Raw genomic sequence first — 16,570 nt, 5'->3', positions numbered from 1 at the left:
CGGTGTTTTGTAACTTGTGGAACTGTGAAATGTTCTCACCATTAGATGGCAGTATTGTGTAAACCTTTGTCTTTATACCCATAATATCAATTTTGACATATCCGTGGTGAGGGACTCGCAGAATTATGAACTTATGTTGCACTGCACCATGAATTTCGGGGTCAAATTAACTTGTCTCACCCTTCCTGCCGCTGTAAAAGAGACAAAATTTATCCCCACAAACAATGTCAGCCAGAACTTGTCCTTTCACCTACCGAGTCCAGTGCGGAGCCCACTTAGTCGAGAGTCAAAGACCAGAGACCACTCGGAGACAGAATATTTGGAACTAAAAATGGATGTCCCCTTTCTCCCCTACTCACGCTGTGTCTGTCTGATTAACCCAACATATATCACTACTTTCTGTTTTAGTGCCGTCAAAATACCTGAATGTAAACATGTTTTAAAAACAAACATATTTTTAATTTTTTTGGTGGCAGCTTAAAGGAATCCGAATATTTTTCATATCGTCATGTCAAATGATTGTGCATTCTAAAATTTGAAAACAAAACAAAGTATAGTAAACACTTAGTATTTTAGTGGTGTTGTACCGTAATAGTACAATCACTCCTACTTCGAAATGTGTTAGACTTTGATATGAAACGTGCACGGCTTCGAACTGGTTATAGTAATTTGGGACTCATACAAGTGGTATAGAATTACCGTGCAGTGTAAGTAATGTAAACGCGTTACTATCCAAAATTCCTTGTGACGCCCTGTTTGCAATTCCACAGAGCATCTTGGATACGGCGCGGACAAGATGAGCAGAGTTAACCAATCAGATCACTTCAGGGACACACAGCTGACAACGACAACAAAGAGAGGCATGTTTTCCTGTCTTGCCTGTTCTAAACTACTGGAAGGATGGAGCTACGAACCAAGTCACACACCAAATATCTGCACTGGTTCCAAGTGTCAGCCATCTAACGTAAGTTGATAGTTAATGCAATTGCTGCAGCACACCTAAGTTGCCCGCCGCACAGTGTAAATGTTCGAATAATTTACTTTGGGACTGGTCTAACGTCTGTGAGTGTTTGGAACCTGTTTGGTCTGCTGGTATGTTAGTGCCTTTTCACCCTGTGTAAGTGATGCAGTTAAGCTTTGTAACTTCTCTTCGTAGTATGTTTTGCGTATTTAACACTTTTAATGTTTCATGTACGAATCGATGAAAAGGTAGCTCTCAAAACAAACTGACCTCAAGTTCTGTCCATCTTTATCATACCCTCACATCTCTTGGATTGTATCGTGAGTGTGCACTGTCAGTGCGATTTCTAATCCTATGAAAAAACAAAAGATAAACAGAATATTACATGAAGATATTCTGTCGAAATAAATTCACGTGTGCAGTTAGATGAACTACTTAATATAGCGTCCGCCTCGTTGGGGCTGTGGAAACTCGAAAGGGACGACTGGGCGTCACAACCGATTGACAGAAATCCCCAAATTACTGATATCATCCTTTGTATGGTTGAAACAACAGGCATTATTGCGGTCAATGTAATTAGCATCTGTAACTCATTACCATGTCCCCAGTTCGTTGGGATAATATGAAGTCGCTGTTGTAGAAGATGTTATAAACGATACTCCCCGTGAAATTACCATTTCTATAGATATGTCCCAAGAAGGTCTGAAGGAACTGGTTAACCAGTTTTCCTGGATTCCGTGGTTGTTTCCCACCCCGGGTATTGATGCAAGGTTACTTCTTTGGGAGTGTTCATGTGGCAACTGAGGATCAAGCAGGTGTAGCATAGGCTTGTCAGAATATTGGTGTTGTAACCATGAACAGCAAATATCTGAAAAGCAAAACAGAAAAACTAAACAAAACAAAAACAATTGACACTCCAAAACGGGTCACATTAGGCTTCTCTCGTTTAACTCTGTCAAACAGATCCAACAACTCTGCACCAATGTCTGAGTTATACCCAGCGTTAAACTGGATACATGGGGTAAACCTGCATTGCCTGTTTTCATGAGTTTAGTTAAGAGGTTGAATATTAATTCTGTCGATTGGGTCTATAATTCAGTGGGCAAAATGAAACGCCCAATGAAGGCCGATTGTTTCTGCTTGTGTGTACTGTTCAGGACATAGGCCTAGGTGTTGAAGAAATGACTCATGTGGAAAAGCAAAGTTCTTTTGTCTAAACTTCAACCCCGGGGCTTGATTTCTTTGAAAATTGGAAACGCTCTTCTTTACATATGTTGATACGTGAAAACAATGCCAAACTGATGAAAAGAAACAGGCTGGATATTAACATTTCACTCAGATTTGTACAGTGGAGTTACAATAGTAAATATTTTTCCAAAAGTGTGTTAAATGTCACTTTGCCTCTCCATTATGAGTTAATTATCCACTGACATTTGTGAACTTGAGGATTGTCTGGTATTTCTGAGGTGGCTTTTCTCTGTGTAAATAAATATGAAAGAAATGACAGATTAATCATTACACACAGGCTGAAGTGGAAAGGTGACATTGAAGGCATGAAATCTCACTTACTTGCTGTGTTTCATCTGTGCCCTGCTCCTGTATAATGTTTACATTTATAACCGAGATAGAACTTGTTGTTCAAGGTATTATGTCAGTTTTATTCCATGAGTTTTCTATATGTTAAAATGATTATTATCATGTCTGGTTTGTACATATCATCAGCCACATTCACGGATCACATGATTTGATTTTTGTTTAATATTTACAGTTGCACATTGCTTTTCTTTGTTGCGTTAGTAGTTGTGTACACTCAAAAAAAAAAAAAAAGCTGAATTTATTTTTTTTCCTATGTCTTATATTTGTAGATCTGAACCACATTTTAGTGCTCAGTCTCTGAGATTTTGAATAAGGTGTCCTCAGGGGTATGTTAACCGGTGTTGACATTTTTTTTTTTTTTGTACTTTGTGAGTTTCGTTGATCAGGATTTACATAATTGTTCTGAGTGTTTGAATGAAAGCTAATGAGGATTCATCTGACTTAAGTGTCACTAGTGAGTATTCACTCTCCTGTATACTGTCTCTGTAGGTGTAGGAGATTCCACAAAGAGCTTTAGGGGTGGATAGTCTCAGTGTGGGTGGAAGGCTGGACCCAGGAGAGGTGGAGACAGAGACTAAAGTCCAGAATAAGAGGTCGCAGGATTGTTGTTGCTCTCCAGATGAGATGTTTCTTCTGCACGTCTCTCCTGACCACTTGTGCCTTTCACCTCCATTATGCTGAGCCTCATCAAACTACCTCGAGTCTTTACCATCAATCAGGTTCCCAAAGTAAGTCTTCTTACTTCTTGGAAAATTGAGCAAAAAAACACACAACACTGTAATATTGATCCAGAAATGTTAGCATTGCGTTATTTTCAGGAGCAAGTCAAGGTTGTCTATTCATTCCTATGTGCCGAGAGCAGATAAACTCACATTTGTTGATGGAGTTCTTCCATTTAGGGGCTCTCTCACCTGCTCTTCACTTATCTGTCCAACACAGGTCTTCCATGAGGATGGGATTATGTCAGGGTACCGTCACCCCTGCAGCTCTGCCAAAGAGTGTGTCCTTAGTCTCTTCCAGCTTACAAATGAAACCCTCAACATTTGGACCCATTTTCTCCCTACCTGGTATATTTCTTACATCCGCACTTGTTTTATGAAGATTACACCTGTGTCTGATTTTTCTTCCAGTAAAACTGTATAGTTAAATTAATATCTCTTCCAAATTTACAAAGATCAGTAGTAATTGTACAGCACTGTACAAAATTCACATGGGAAGTTCTGTACGTTTGTGATAGTATGAATGAAATAAGATCTTGGTAATGACTGGAATTTGATCTATGTGTGTGCTCTGCGTATCCAAGCAGGCTTTTAGCATTCTTTCTCTTGATTATGTAAAAGACAGCAATATGCACATCCTCAGAGCATTGCAACCCCTTCCAAACTAAAGCATAATTTAGCGTGTCCTGTTCCAAAAACAAGGGCATTTGTTTTAGGTTGTTATTGGATGAAGTCATGTGATTATGTTTTTTAGTGTTGAGTGGTTTTGTGAGTATTCCCCACTGAGCTTTTAGTATTCCCAATGCCAAAATATTCCAAACACATTCAACTATATACCTATGGAGATGCGGGGGTTGTTGCTTAGAGTAAATCCACAGAGTATTTTATAATGGGAGACTGAGCTGCGGATCCCAAGTCACTGTGAATCAGGTGATCTGAGCAGTAATGTTCTACTTTGATTGCACACAATAAATAAACATTGCAGTTAAGAGAAGCTGCCTGAGGTCCATTATTATTCAAGGCAATAGACAAACATGTTGTTGATGGTGCGCCAATTATTAAATGTGTGACCTCTTTTTTCATCAGATCCTTATGTAAGCTGTCGCTTCTGTTTTACTGCTGTGCCATTTTCTGGGTTTGTCAAACATGCATTGGTTTTGTGTTGACTAAATTTATGTGGGTTTTTTTTGCTTTGATAAATGGAGCTTCCAGATGCATGGGCTAAGCTTCTTTCTTTCTTTCTTTCTTTCTTTCTTTCCTACTTTCTTTCTTTCTTTCGGCTGGCAGGTTCTTCCTTTGGAAACTGTTGACAGTCATATTTGTGCAGGATGAATGGCGTGACCCTTATGTGTGGCCCCTGTTGATGTTCCTGACCTCCTGCTGTGTGTATCCTCTGGCGTCTAGCTGTGCTCACACCTTCAGCACTATGTCAGTGCGCGCCAGACATATCTGCTTCTTCTTCGACTACGGGGCCCTCAGCTTCTACAGTCTTGGTGCGAATGCTTTCCAGTCACCCTCCTCCAGATTTTACACAAAATATGACATTCTAAAATATATAAATAAATGTTATCCGCCAATGCATATTCATTTGTATTCACATAGTCATTTGATTACAGTTTGTAATAAAAAACATTTTGGGGTTTAAATTTTTACCCTGCACCTTACTGTATTCATGTTTGTTTGTGTATCTGCAGGGACTGCCATTACTTATTCATCATATTGTTTCCCTGAGAAATGGGTGAACAGTATGTTCCATTGGTACTACATACCAGCTGCTGTTTTCAACTCCATCATATGCACTGGCCTGGCCTGCTACTCAAGGTAGACGGATGCCACCTAGTATCTTTAAAAATTAAAAATTGTTTATGGCTATCTATGTTCTGTCTATAAAAACCACGCCTTGCTATGGGCAGCTGATATGCAAACTCAAGAAGTTACAATGTTATGTATATAGTTGAACAGGATCTACTGTTGAGTAAATTTCGTGAAATTCAAACTTGAAATTTGGATTCCATGAAATCTCTAAACCTGACTCTGTTCTCTACATCTTTTCAGACTTGGCATGCCATTTCTTCACTACAACTGCAACACTATTAGGTAACAGCATTTTTGAGGAGTTTAGTCTTTTATTAATGATCAAATGTTTTATGGTACAGCATTGGTGAGCATAATTTGTATTAGATTCAGTTTTTGCTTAGCTTGTTGCAGAGAAGATTTTAATGTGACCCTGGGGTATGGAGGAATGTTATTGCATTCATTTCTTACCCTGCTGTCATACCATGTAATTTAGACTAGAATGTGCAGTGTGAAAGGATTTGGTAAATATGCAATGTGCATCAATATGACGCACAAATTTTCCATTTAAGTTTGAAATTCTCTCAATTTTTTCTCTCAGGTCCTCTGAAAGCTTCAGTCCAAAGTTGGGCAAAAGCCTGCGCATAGTGGCTTTTGCATATCCTTATTTGTTTGACAACATTCCTCTGTTTTACAGGGTAGGTTTCTTAACACCCAAGATAAAACTAGAAATGCCCTCCTTGACAATCTGTGGATATTTCACTTGAACATTTTTTAGTAAAAATATCTTGTTATCCATACAACTTCCTCATTTTTAATCATTCAGTTTTTCATTCAGATATTTGTCTGCACTGGTGATGGCTGCACTAATAATGAGGCCATTGGTCTTCATTACCAGCACACATCAATGGCCTTCCTCACTGGTTTTCTTTTTGCTACGCATTTGCCAGAACGACTGGCTCCAGGCAGTTTTGACTACATAGGTGAAGTTCAGTGTTCTACACAATCAAATTTTATCCCAACTTTCTCACACACACACACACAGACACACGCACACACACACGCACACACACACACACACATATTCAAACATACATGTCCACCACATGTATGCACACAATGACACTTTGCACTTTATATTACACATTATATTATAATATGTTCTGTGAGTGCTTAATACTTGTTTTTATTTGTTTTTTGTTTTTTTTACAGGACACAGCCATCAACTGTTTCATGTATTTGCAATCACTGGTACATATTTCCAAATGAAAGCCATTGAACTTGATATGACCTTGCGGAAGCAGTGGCTTCAGATGCATACCCAGCCCATCCCCTTTGTTAACCCTGTGGGCTCAGCATTGCTCTCTCTGGCTCTTAGTCTCAGCATTATCTATGTCTTTAGTTTAGCATTGTTCTCTACCACTGACAAGCAGAAGAGAGACAAAAAGAAATAATTTAATTCAGGAGGATAGAACTCACATCAGCCAAACTAGGATACTGACTGTGGGCAGTGTAAATGGGTGCAGTTGTTGTCTCTGGAACTGCAACACATACTAACTACTGAGGCAAGCCTGAGAAGAAATCAGATGCAAACAAATGATGCTTAAATGGTTACCAATAAGATTTTAAGGTATATCTCTGTCTTCCTTATAATAACATGTAGGTGAATAGGGTGGAATACACTTTTCTGTGATCTCTGATGCTTTAGTTTGCAGTACTAAAACTGTATATGACTCAGTTAGACACCAATTTTTGATTTTGCCTCCTTTTCATCACTGCTGTTAATATAATTTGAGATCCTAATATTTATTTTAAAATATGTGAAGTTTATGAAGAAAATCTTACTCTGACCATATAGTACTTTGATATTCCATGTTTCCAGTGTCTTGTTTGAGGTACAATATTAAATAGCTAGATTTAAAGATATTATTTGTGAGAAACTTCTTGTTGGAACAAAAGAAACTCTCAAACAATTTTGTGCCACGTGAAATTTATTATCTTTGTAAAATATTTCTTAAAACACACAATTTGAAGTTTTGTAATAAAGTTTGTATCAAATTAGATTGTTGTACACTTCTTTATTTTATTGGAAAGAGTGGCGTTAGGGGATTCCATAAAAGGACTTTTCTATTGTAATTGTGAATGACAAGTGGTGTATAGGAAATGACGTTATGTCAAGGGCGGGACTCAATGATAGGGCGTTCTTTTTTGTGATTGGTGTGATTTGAAAAATCCGTTGCTCTCGAGGCGGAGGGAAAGTTCGAATTCGGCAGCAAGGGCAACGAGAAACGGAGTCGCTTAACTAAAAGAAAACAATTCGCAATGATAAGGCCGACGTGAGTAAAATATTGTATTTATGTTACATGCATTTAGAAAAAAACGTCTACTCAGTGTGTTTTTCGTGGATGTTTAATTAATTCGCCCTTTTTGCTTATAAAAACACGCTTTGTTGACTCCTGAATGAGTTAACCGTACTAGCATCTTGTTATGTAGCATTAAAGCGGTAGTCATCTAGCTACAAAAAACAATGCGTACATTTCAATAGTAAGTTAGTTAACTAACTCTCCACGTACATTTATCCAACTGCATTTCATTCCTCTTTTCGTAAATTTCTAAAAATTGCTTACATATGCTATTCGTGGAAGTTTAACAAACCACCTATGCTGTAAATTGGCTAACTACCTTTCCGGCATAGTATCTTTGAATGTAACACTAGTGATGATGCAGTTAACGATAGCTGGGTTGACTAGACATGTCTCCGACTATGCCATTGTTGAAAGTGTCTCAAGGAAACGAGTTTGATCACTTGTGGGGTTCATTACAATTATGAAATGCGTTCGTACGTGATATCAAATTGTCACATAGTTATGACTTTTAGATGTAGTTTACATATTGAATTGAGCTGTGTGTATTTTGAATTTCCGATGATATACATTTTTCAGGAAGGGAAAGACGCCGCGGCGACCTGCACCGAAAAAGCCATCCAGCAACCAGAAGGACCCAGTCGGCGTATGTAGACATTTTGGAATTTAATTTACATGGTCTAGCTATCTCCTAAAATTCTGATTTATTAACAGAGTATCATGCAACAGCCCCATAAAACCGCAAAGGAAAAAAAAATTCCATCACATAACCTTTTGAATGTTCCGAATAGTGTACATTCTTTAGCCTCGGAGAATGAGGTCATATATTCTCCCTAACTGCTGAAGTTTGTGCTGCGCAGGTGTACTGCCGCGTGCGACCACTAGGTGCAGAAGATGAGGAATGCTGTATTGAGGTGATAAGCAATACCACCATCCAGTTACATGCACCAGATGGCCTCAAAGCCAATAGAAATGGAGAGTTCAAAGAGGTGAGTATTTTCTATTGGAAGTGGAATCTCTGCTGCAAATGCTCAGTTTTTCTTCAACTCAGATTATTTCAGGCTGTTTTATTCACTCCACAACCATCTGCATTGACTTACCTGTGGATCACATCATACAAAAACACAGTTTGTGGGCTGCAAAAGAACTTGCATATATGATTTATTTGTAAGTTATGACCTCGTATTTCAAATTGACAGAATTGACCCATCCTTAGCGAGTGCAGTGGAAGTGTAAAAATGTTACATTTGTATAAACATTTGTTCAGTATATGATTTTGTGAGAATTTTGTACATTTTGGCCCTGTGTTTCTCTGATCTTTATCACATCTATCATTTTAGACACAATATACCTTCAAGAAGGTTTTTGGAATCAAGACCACACAGATGGAATTGTTTGAAGATGTTGCCAAACCCCTAGTGAATGATCTTATTCACTGTAAAAATGGTACTGAACTTACCATGTACATTTCATGAAACTGTCTTGCTTTGCGCTTTGTCAAATTGACTGAGTAAACCTTTGAAATTGTTCCCTTTCAGGACTGTTGTTCACCTATGGTGTCACTGGCAGTGGGAAAACCTACACGATGACTGGCTCCCCAGGCCAAGGCGGCCTCCTCCCTCGCTCTCTAGACATGATTTTCAACAGCATTGGCCCATACCAGGCCAAACGATTTGTATGGGCACTGTCTGCTTGCCAAATCATTTGAGTATTTTTCAGAGTTTAATCACTCTATTCAGAGGTTTTGTTTGTCTCTAAAGCTGACATTTGCTTCCAGGTTTTCAAGCCTGATGATAAGAATGGCATGGAAATACAGAATCAGGTTGATGCCCTTTTGGAACGTCAGAAACGAGACAGTCAGCCTTCTGTGGCCAAAACTCCCTCTTCTAGGTAAGTTAAATGTTTGTGTCAAGGCTGTAAATTTAACTTTGAGCACTCCTGATGACACAGATGTATAACCACAGCATGCACATGTTAATTGGCCCTACTTTGAGTTTATGGACAAGACATTTGTTTCAAAAGAGACATTACTTGTGAAAATATAAAGCAATGCAAGGACAGTGACTTTCAAATGTAGCATGAATTAACCTCTGTATGTCCTCTCAGAAGAGCACTTCCCAGTGGTTAAATGAGAGCCTCCCGGTCTGTCAGGCTCATCACGTATCCTGTTAGGGTGCTTAGCTGTTTGTTTGGTTTTTTTTTTTAAATATATATTCTAAGAATCTTGCATGATTCATTTTGTCCTATATGTTAGCATCAATGAACTTTTGATAAACATGTAAAATAGTGTGTATGGTACTAAATGGATGAATAATATCCTATGTTTTAAATTGCTTTCACCTATATAATTGAAATATTTGAGGCATTTGAAATCAAGTTTAGGCTTTTCTATGCAGGTCATTAAGGTAAGAAAATGTCCTACAGACAGTATTCTGTTTGACTAATTGGGTGTTTGGTGATGTTGGGTATTTGTATTTTGTGGGTTGCAGACAGAGAGTAGATCCTGAATTTGCTGACATGATCAGTCCAGAGGAGGCATGCAAAGCAGATGGAGTGGATGAAGACAGCAGCTACAGTGTATTTGTTTCCTACATTGAGATATACAACAACTACATCTATGACCTGCTGGAGGAGGCTCCTTTTGACCCAATAAAGCCAAAGTGAGTTTTTTTTCACCACTGTTTATTCTTCCTAAGCCTCTTAATGTCTTTTTGTTTTTATTTCAAAGTCTGCTTCGAGCTCATGTTTGTGGTGCATTTGTCTATTTTAAGTGATGTAAACAGCATAAATTTGTCATTTGACGTAATGGTCTAATAAAAGCAGTGTTGACCAGAGTAATGAACATGTGTTTGGTCCACTCCCTTTAGAATTCTAAACCAGTATCTTTCATCAGTTTAGCTGTTAAGCTTAGTTGAAATGTCTCTGTTCCTTCGCTAGGTGGAATGGTGCTGGGACACCCCTACGAAACAACACTGAGATCATGTATGTGACCAGTGGACACTTCGTATAGATAGGCCGACTTTTTCTACTGAGCAGAATATTCCTTCCATTCTTTCTCTTTGCAGCATCGCTGTCTGTCGCTTTTTTCTTTTTCCTGTGCCTTTAGAGGAGCAGTTTGAGCTTTTTTCTTTTCCCCATGCCTTTAGAGGAGCAGTTTGAGCTTTGTTTTTCATGTGTCTGCAGAGGAGCAGTTTGAGCTTTTTTGTTTTCCTTTGCCTTTAGAGGAGCAGTTTGTGCTTTGCTCGTTTGTTTTGTGCTTTTGAAAAGTGGCTTGTGTGATGACCTGAACTTTTTGTCCTAACATGCCTTGATTGATGAGTATTTCATACAGACTGTGCAGTCAAAATTGCTGCAGTATCTCTGACGACTGCTGACATTCTCTGTTTAGACCACCACAGTCCAAAATTTTGCGTGAGGATCAGAATCACAACATGTATGTGGCTGGATGTACAGAGGTGGAGGTAAAGTCCACTGAGGAGGCTTTTGAAGTGTTTTGGAGAGGTGAGTTAAAGGGGACTTTACCTTGAGAGTATTTAAAAAATCGCATGCGTTTTACAGGGATTGTGTTTTGATTTGATCTTATATTGCCTAATTATAGGCCAGAAAAAGCGTAGGATTGCTAACACTCAGCTGAACCGAGAGTCAAGCCGATCACACAGCGTGTTTATCATCAAACTGGCACAGGCCCCTCTCGATGCAGATGGAGACAATGTCCTTCAGGTACATTAATGGCATCCAATTAAGATCAGTCTGCATACTGAATGCATATCAGCACTGCTGTCTATGATGACTCTTTTCATCCATTGATTGTTATACTAATAAAGGGGGTTTGGCTGTTGGTTCATTTTGGCTGTGTTAGCAGGATAAGAACCAGATAAATGTGAGCCAGCTCTGTTTGGTGGATCTGGCTGGTAGTGAGCGCACCAGTAGAACTCGTGCTGAGGGTAGTCGTCTGCGGGAGGCAGGTAAGACCAGTGCACTGAACACTGTATTCCTTCTCACTTATAAGACTGGATATTTTCAGGACTTTTATTCATTCCTTTCACAGGAAATATTAATCAGTCCCTTATGACACTGCGTACATGCATTGAAGTCCTTAGAGAGAATCAAATGTGTGGAACAAACAAGGTTTGTAAAGAAATACTTCATCCATTTTCATGCCCACCCAGCCCCATTTCCTCTGCAATGGCTTCCCATACAATGTCGATGTGTGTTCTCCCCTCAGATGGTTCCATACAGAGATTCCAAAGTCACTCATCTTTTCAAGAACTACTTTGATGGAGAAGGCAAAGTCAGGATGATAGTCTGTGTCAATCCTAAGGGAGATGACTATGAGGAGACAATGGTAAGGCATTTAGTGTTGTGTTTTTTTTGTTTTTTTTTTTGCAACATTATTCTTTGTCTCATCTATCTTTTTGTTATTCAAGGGAAAGTGTCTTTTGCCCATATGGGGCACCTCATCATTTATTTTCCAAACTGTTTGACCTTTACTCTGAAGGGTTCTTAGTGTTTTCCCCAACCACAGCACTCTTAAGTCAGAACAGACTTTTGGGTCTGTTGTGACCCAAGTCATCATGAGGATCTTTGCATCAGGAGGTTTTGTAAAACTTACTAATCACACAGAGGCTGATGGCATGGCAAAAAACAAATGGAGAGAAATATTTGTGAAGATACAATAATATTTACCTAGGGGGTTGAATAGTCAGAACAAGAGTGTAATTTTGAGATTTGAGGCTAAATGCTGTTAACAGGAAGCTGTAGTAATGTTATCAGTTAACATGCATCATAAATGTGTGCAGCTGGTCATGCGGTTTGCTGAGATGACTCAGGAGGTGGAGGTGGCCCGGCCCGTTGATAGACCCATCTGTGGCTTTGCTGCTGGACGGCGCCAGAGGAACCAGGCCTTCAAAGAGGAGCTTACTCGCCGTCTGGAAGAACGCGGCGGTGCAATAGACGGTGGTACGATACTGTTTAGTGATCTGCTCTTTATTTCTGAGTGATTCTTTTGTCTGAGAACTTCAGATTTGACTCTCCCACTCAAACATGACTATGTCTCTGGTTTACAGACATCCCACTGGCCATGAACCAGCTGCTTCAGAGTTTCCCTCCACTGCCGCCCTGTGAGCTCACCGACCCTGCTGACGACGTTACTCTGCCCAGGCTTATCGAGGTTCTGGAGAAGAGACACCGGATCCGCCAGATGTTGTCAGAGGAATACAACAAGGCCGGTGAGAACGCTTTGTCTGAAATGTCAGGATGTGTTCTCTCTGTCAGAGCACTGTCCTGCCCTCGTTGCTTCTGCTTGACATTCACAGAGGATTTAACTGAAACTGTTTGACTTTTGGCCTACATTTTTATTTCCCCTCCAGCCAACATGCTGAAGTCGATGCTTCAAGAGCTGGACAGCAACTTAATTTCCAAAGAGAACTACATTCAAGAACAGAGGGGTAAAATGGGAGAAAAGGAAAAAATAATCCAGAATCAGAAATCTGAGATTGATCGCCTAGAGAAAAAATCAAAGATGCTGGAGTACAAGGTAAAGGAGGCTGACTGATGCAGTCAGGTTTTTATTTCTTTATTTTTGTATAAACCCACGTCAGCAATGCCTCCCTTCTGGTCTGCAGATCGACATCTTGCAGAAGACCACAAACATCTATGAGGAGGACAAACGCTCCCTACAGCAGGAGTTGGACAGTAAGGCGCATCAGCTACAGAGGGAGCAGTCCGAGAAGAAACGGATGGAGGTTCGCATGCAGGGCATGGTCACTGATGCCAAGCTCAAATGGGAGAAGGAATGCGTAAGTGTCGTGCCCAAAAGCATCTGCTGTGACAAATTAAAAGCATGACCTAGCATTTGCCTTATGTTTACGGTCTAATCACTAACCAGCAAATGGGTGCATATACTTCTCAATGAGGCACATGTTGGTGAAGGGGTAAATAAACTGGAAATCTGTATTAGAAAGGCGCAGTTGTTTCAGAGTGATCCTTGTAACTGCATTATGAATTTATTTTGTAGGAACTGATGAGTGTTCCAGCATGTGTATAGGCAGTGTGAATTGAACCTTTGCATGATAGAGTGGTGTCTTGGAGACAGTTGCTGAGAGAGGAGCTGTTGTGTGCTTTAACAGGAAAGGCGTGTCAATGCCAAACAGCTGGAGATGCAGAACAAACTCTGGGTGAAGGACGAGAAACTGAAGCAGCTCAAAGCCATCGTGACGGAGAGCAAGACAGAACGGCTTGACAAACCGCAGCGACCATCCAGAGAGAAGGACCGTGTGCCGGCCAAAAGATCAGCCTCGCCATCCCCCGTGCCCGTACGTCTCACTGACATGCGTTTCTAAATGGATAAATCAGCTAGCTCTATTTTTAATGCCCCTCCCCCATCACGGCTTACCCATCGCCGCCACTGCCTCATTGTAGGAATACCTACAGTGATGCTTTGTGTTTCAGTTTGCTCGTGTGTGTGTGCGTGCATGAGGGAAATATTGATACTTCTTGGCATAACTTTTCTACTTTAATCAGTTTAGTCTGGTGTGTGTGTGTGTATATATCACTTTTTTTGTAAATATCTCCAGCTGGTCTGCTTGAAGTGTCCTTATGTTGTGTGTCTGTGCGTGTGTGCATGCAAGCCATATGTACTAACTCAGTGTTATTTGCAGTCTCTTGATGCTGCTCCCTGGCAGCTCCCTTCCAGCCAGGTTCCCATGTATTACCCCAGTCAGGTGGCCAAGCCACCGTCCCCTAGCTACAGCAGCGTCTCTGTAGCCACATGCATCTCGGAGTGGGAGCAGAGAGTCCCCCAGGGTAGCAGGCAGGGTAGCCGTTCCCCCTCAGAGTGTAGGAGCAGAGCTCAGGGCCCCCCCAGCAGTCTTAGAAGGAGAGGCAGGTGCTGGGCCCGTGACTGTGAGGTGCCCGTCCAGCCAGATGATGTAGACCTAGAGGAAGTTGATCACAGGGTTAGTGATGTGTCTCACTATCTACTGTAGGTCTAGAGCTGCCATGAAGCCATTACTAACATTGTGTTTAGTGCCTAACATAGCACCTTGGAAACAGCATGCCCACCCACAGCCTTACACGGTACTGGTATTGATAATCAGGGTCTGTGTGTCTGAAGAGTGTATGTTATATGTTTTATTAATTTGTTTTAAATACCCTTTTCCCCCATATGTACATGCTCCTGCTGTGTTACACTACTGATAAATAAATTATGTTCTTCCTTTTACTAATAAGTTCTCAGCTCTGATCAATTTGAGACCAGTAATATGTATGCACAGTAATAAAAGCATGGTCTTTTACAAAGGTGTTTCATTTTAAACCTCTCAAATCAGGAATCAATATTGATTAGTAGGGAGCAGTGGAGCTGATAAAGCTCTTTTTTCTACATTAGACATTTTATCAGGGATTTTCTTTGGACATCGACTGCTGTAGTGCTCCAGCTGCTTTGCATGCTTTAGTTAGTTTTTGACTAACACGCTAACAGGCCTCTGAACAGTGGATACCTCAGTGACCCAGATCAATGTAACTGACACATTGTGCTTTGCTGTTTCAACGGACTAGACTGGTCCTCCGGTTCGGCCCCTTCACAGGCGCTCCCACTCTGCCGGTGGAGAGAGATGGGTTGATCACAAACCACTCAATAGCGTGGAGTTGGACACCGTCATGCAGCCAAACATTCCAAATGCTATTAAAGTGAGCACTCCAAATGAGAAAGCCTTGTCTAAATGTGACAAGTATGTACTCACCCATCAGGAGTTGGCATCAGATGGAGAGATTCAGACCAAACTCATCAAGGTAGGGTTTGTATTTATTTCTTGTTTGTTTGTTTGAGGGGATGTCTGCTCTTTTACTGGTTGATGTTTACATCTGGATTTACTGCGTGATGCCTTGTACTTCACATGTTCTGTTTTGGCAGGGAGAAGTTTTTAAAACAGTGGGAGGAGGCCAGAGTGTTCAGTTCACTGACATTGAAACATTGAAACAGGAAAACCCTGCAGCATCCAGGTAGTTTTCATTGGTTAAACTGATTTTACTGATCGGCAGGCAACATTCAAAGGCCTGCCTTGACTTCCTGAGCATCTAAGTCATTTTGTTTTTGTTTTCTTTCTTTTTTTCCTCTCAAGCCGGAAGAGGAAGTCCTCTGAGAACAGTCCCCCATGTACAGATGAGAGAACAGAGGGAGACTGGACTGATGTGGAGACCAGGGTAAGATGGCAGTTTTACAGCTGAATCTGTGTGTGTGTTAGTGGAGTGTTCTTTGACTCTTTGTCTAATTCCGCAGTGTTCTGTCGCTGTGGAGATGAGGGCTGGCTCCAACTTGGGACCTGGATATCAGCACCATGGATATCAGAAGTAATTTATTTTCCTTTTTATTTACCTACTTTTTTTTTTTTTAACACACGGTCCAAGTCCATAACATTGCCAGAGAATATGTTGTGCTGTACCAATCACTAGACATTTGTTGGTTGTCCACATAAAAATGTTAGTATGTTCTGTCGTTATTTTTATCTGTGTATGAATTTAAAAAAAGTAGCTTGTGATGAGTTATTAATGTGGTTTGGTTGGTTTTTTTTTGTTTTTTTTTCCCCCTCTGTCTTGCAGACGCAGAAGGCCATGAGATCCAGCTTCGCATTGCCATCACAGACAAGAGTCCTCACCTCTTGTAACCTCACATCACTGTGTGCAATAGCAAATACACTTTATACTATTTAACTTTTTAAAATGCTTTTTTAAAAATATATATATGTATAATGCTCTTTTTATGCAAGACTGTGTAAGTTCACCAAAGCTGTTTTTGTAAGGCATTTTGTATTTTATTTTGGAGGTGGAAAAAAAAAAAAAAATCTAGGTGTAGTTGAATCATGATTCTTTGGGATAAAAGGTGGGGCAGGTGCTCTTTTATTGTCTGTCCTTCACAGTTTTTCTCCAGAGTTTCTGTTGCTTTTGGCACATGGAAAAGATGCGTATATATATATGTATGAGTGTAGTTGTTCTCTTGTTGATTGGCAGGTAGTGATCAGTGCATTTTTGATATAGATATCTTTTCTAAAGACTTAGTGTAATTGAACTACTCTTTGGAAGCACTGTTTTCATGTTTCAGTATTCAGCTGTAATACTTTGACTGTCAGAGTTAAAGTGAT

The 16,570-nt window shown here is 40.2% G+C and overlaps 2 protein-coding genes across 2 annotated transcripts; both read left to right on the top strand.

Annotated features, from left to right (window-relative positions):
* Nucleotides 1–3,231: 3,231 nt before the first annotated feature.
* paqr5a (progestin and adipoQ receptor family member Va) lies at nucleotides 3,232–6,524 on the top strand. Its single transcript, XM_030765317.1, has 8 exons — nucleotides 3,232–3,285; nucleotides 3,497–3,624; nucleotides 4,564–4,769; nucleotides 4,971–5,097; nucleotides 5,332–5,373; nucleotides 5,672–5,768; nucleotides 5,909–6,053; nucleotides 6,283–6,524. The coding sequence occupies exons 1-8, from the start codon at nucleotides 3,232–3,234 to the stop codon at nucleotides 6,522–6,524; spliced, it is 1,041 nt and encodes a 346-aa protein (XP_030621177.1).
* Nucleotides 6,525–7,392: 868 nt separating this feature from the next.
* On the top strand, nucleotides 7,393–15,786 carry kif23 (kinesin family member 23). The gene is made up of 23 exons (XM_030765316.1): nucleotides 7,393–7,406; nucleotides 8,013–8,079; nucleotides 8,294–8,422; nucleotides 8,774–8,879; nucleotides 8,972–9,108; nucleotides 9,211–9,323; nucleotides 9,923–10,093; nucleotides 10,371–10,415; nucleotides 10,822–10,934; nucleotides 11,032–11,153; nucleotides 11,296–11,398; nucleotides 11,482–11,561; nucleotides 11,659–11,778; nucleotides 12,233–12,392; nucleotides 12,500–12,661; nucleotides 12,803–12,969; nucleotides 13,058–13,231; nucleotides 13,562–13,741; nucleotides 14,117–14,389; nucleotides 14,991–15,224; nucleotides 15,346–15,434; nucleotides 15,554–15,635; nucleotides 15,712–15,786. The coding sequence occupies exons 1-23, from the start codon at nucleotides 7,393–7,395 to the stop codon at nucleotides 15,784–15,786; spliced, it is 2,916 nt and encodes a 971-aa protein (XP_030621176.1).
* The last annotated feature ends 784 nt before the right edge of the window (nucleotides 15,787–16,570 follow it).

Source organism: Chanos chanos, chromosome 2, assembly GCF_902362185.1.
Source record: "Chanos chanos chromosome 2, fChaCha1.1, whole genome shotgun sequence".
NCBI classification, from domain to species: Eukaryota; Metazoa; Chordata; class Actinopteri; order Gonorynchiformes; family Chanidae; genus Chanos; species Chanos chanos.
Note: the sequence above shows the minus strand (reverse complement) of the source record. Positions and strands in the feature narration are given on the sequence as shown.

What these genes read in the sequence shown, in the direction of transcription:
- paqr5a (XM_030765317.1), top strand. Translation starts at nt 3,232, where the DNA reads ATGCTGAGCCTCATCAAACTACCTCGAGTCTTTACCATCAATCAGGTT. An exon ending in ACCCATTTTCTCCCTACCTG is followed by an intron (nt 3,625 to 4,563) that starts GTATATTTCTTA and finishes TTCGGCTGGCAG; the next exon opens with GTTCTTCCTTTGGAAACTGT. An exon ending in GGCCTGGCCTGCTACTCAAG is followed by an intron (nt 5,098 to 5,331) that starts GTAGACGGATGC and finishes ACATCTTTTCAG; the next exon opens with ACTTGGCATGCCATTTCTTC.
- kif23 (XM_030765316.1), top strand. An exon ending in TAGAGGAAGTTGATCACAGG is followed by an intron (nt 14,390 to 14,990) that starts GTTAGTGATGTG and finishes TCAACGGACTAG; the next exon opens with ACTGGTCCTCCGGTTCGGCC. An exon ending in GAAAACCCTGCAGCATCCAG is followed by an intron (nt 15,435 to 15,553) that starts GTAGTTTTCATT and finishes TTTCCTCTCAAG; the next exon opens with CCGGAAGAGGAAGTCCTCTG.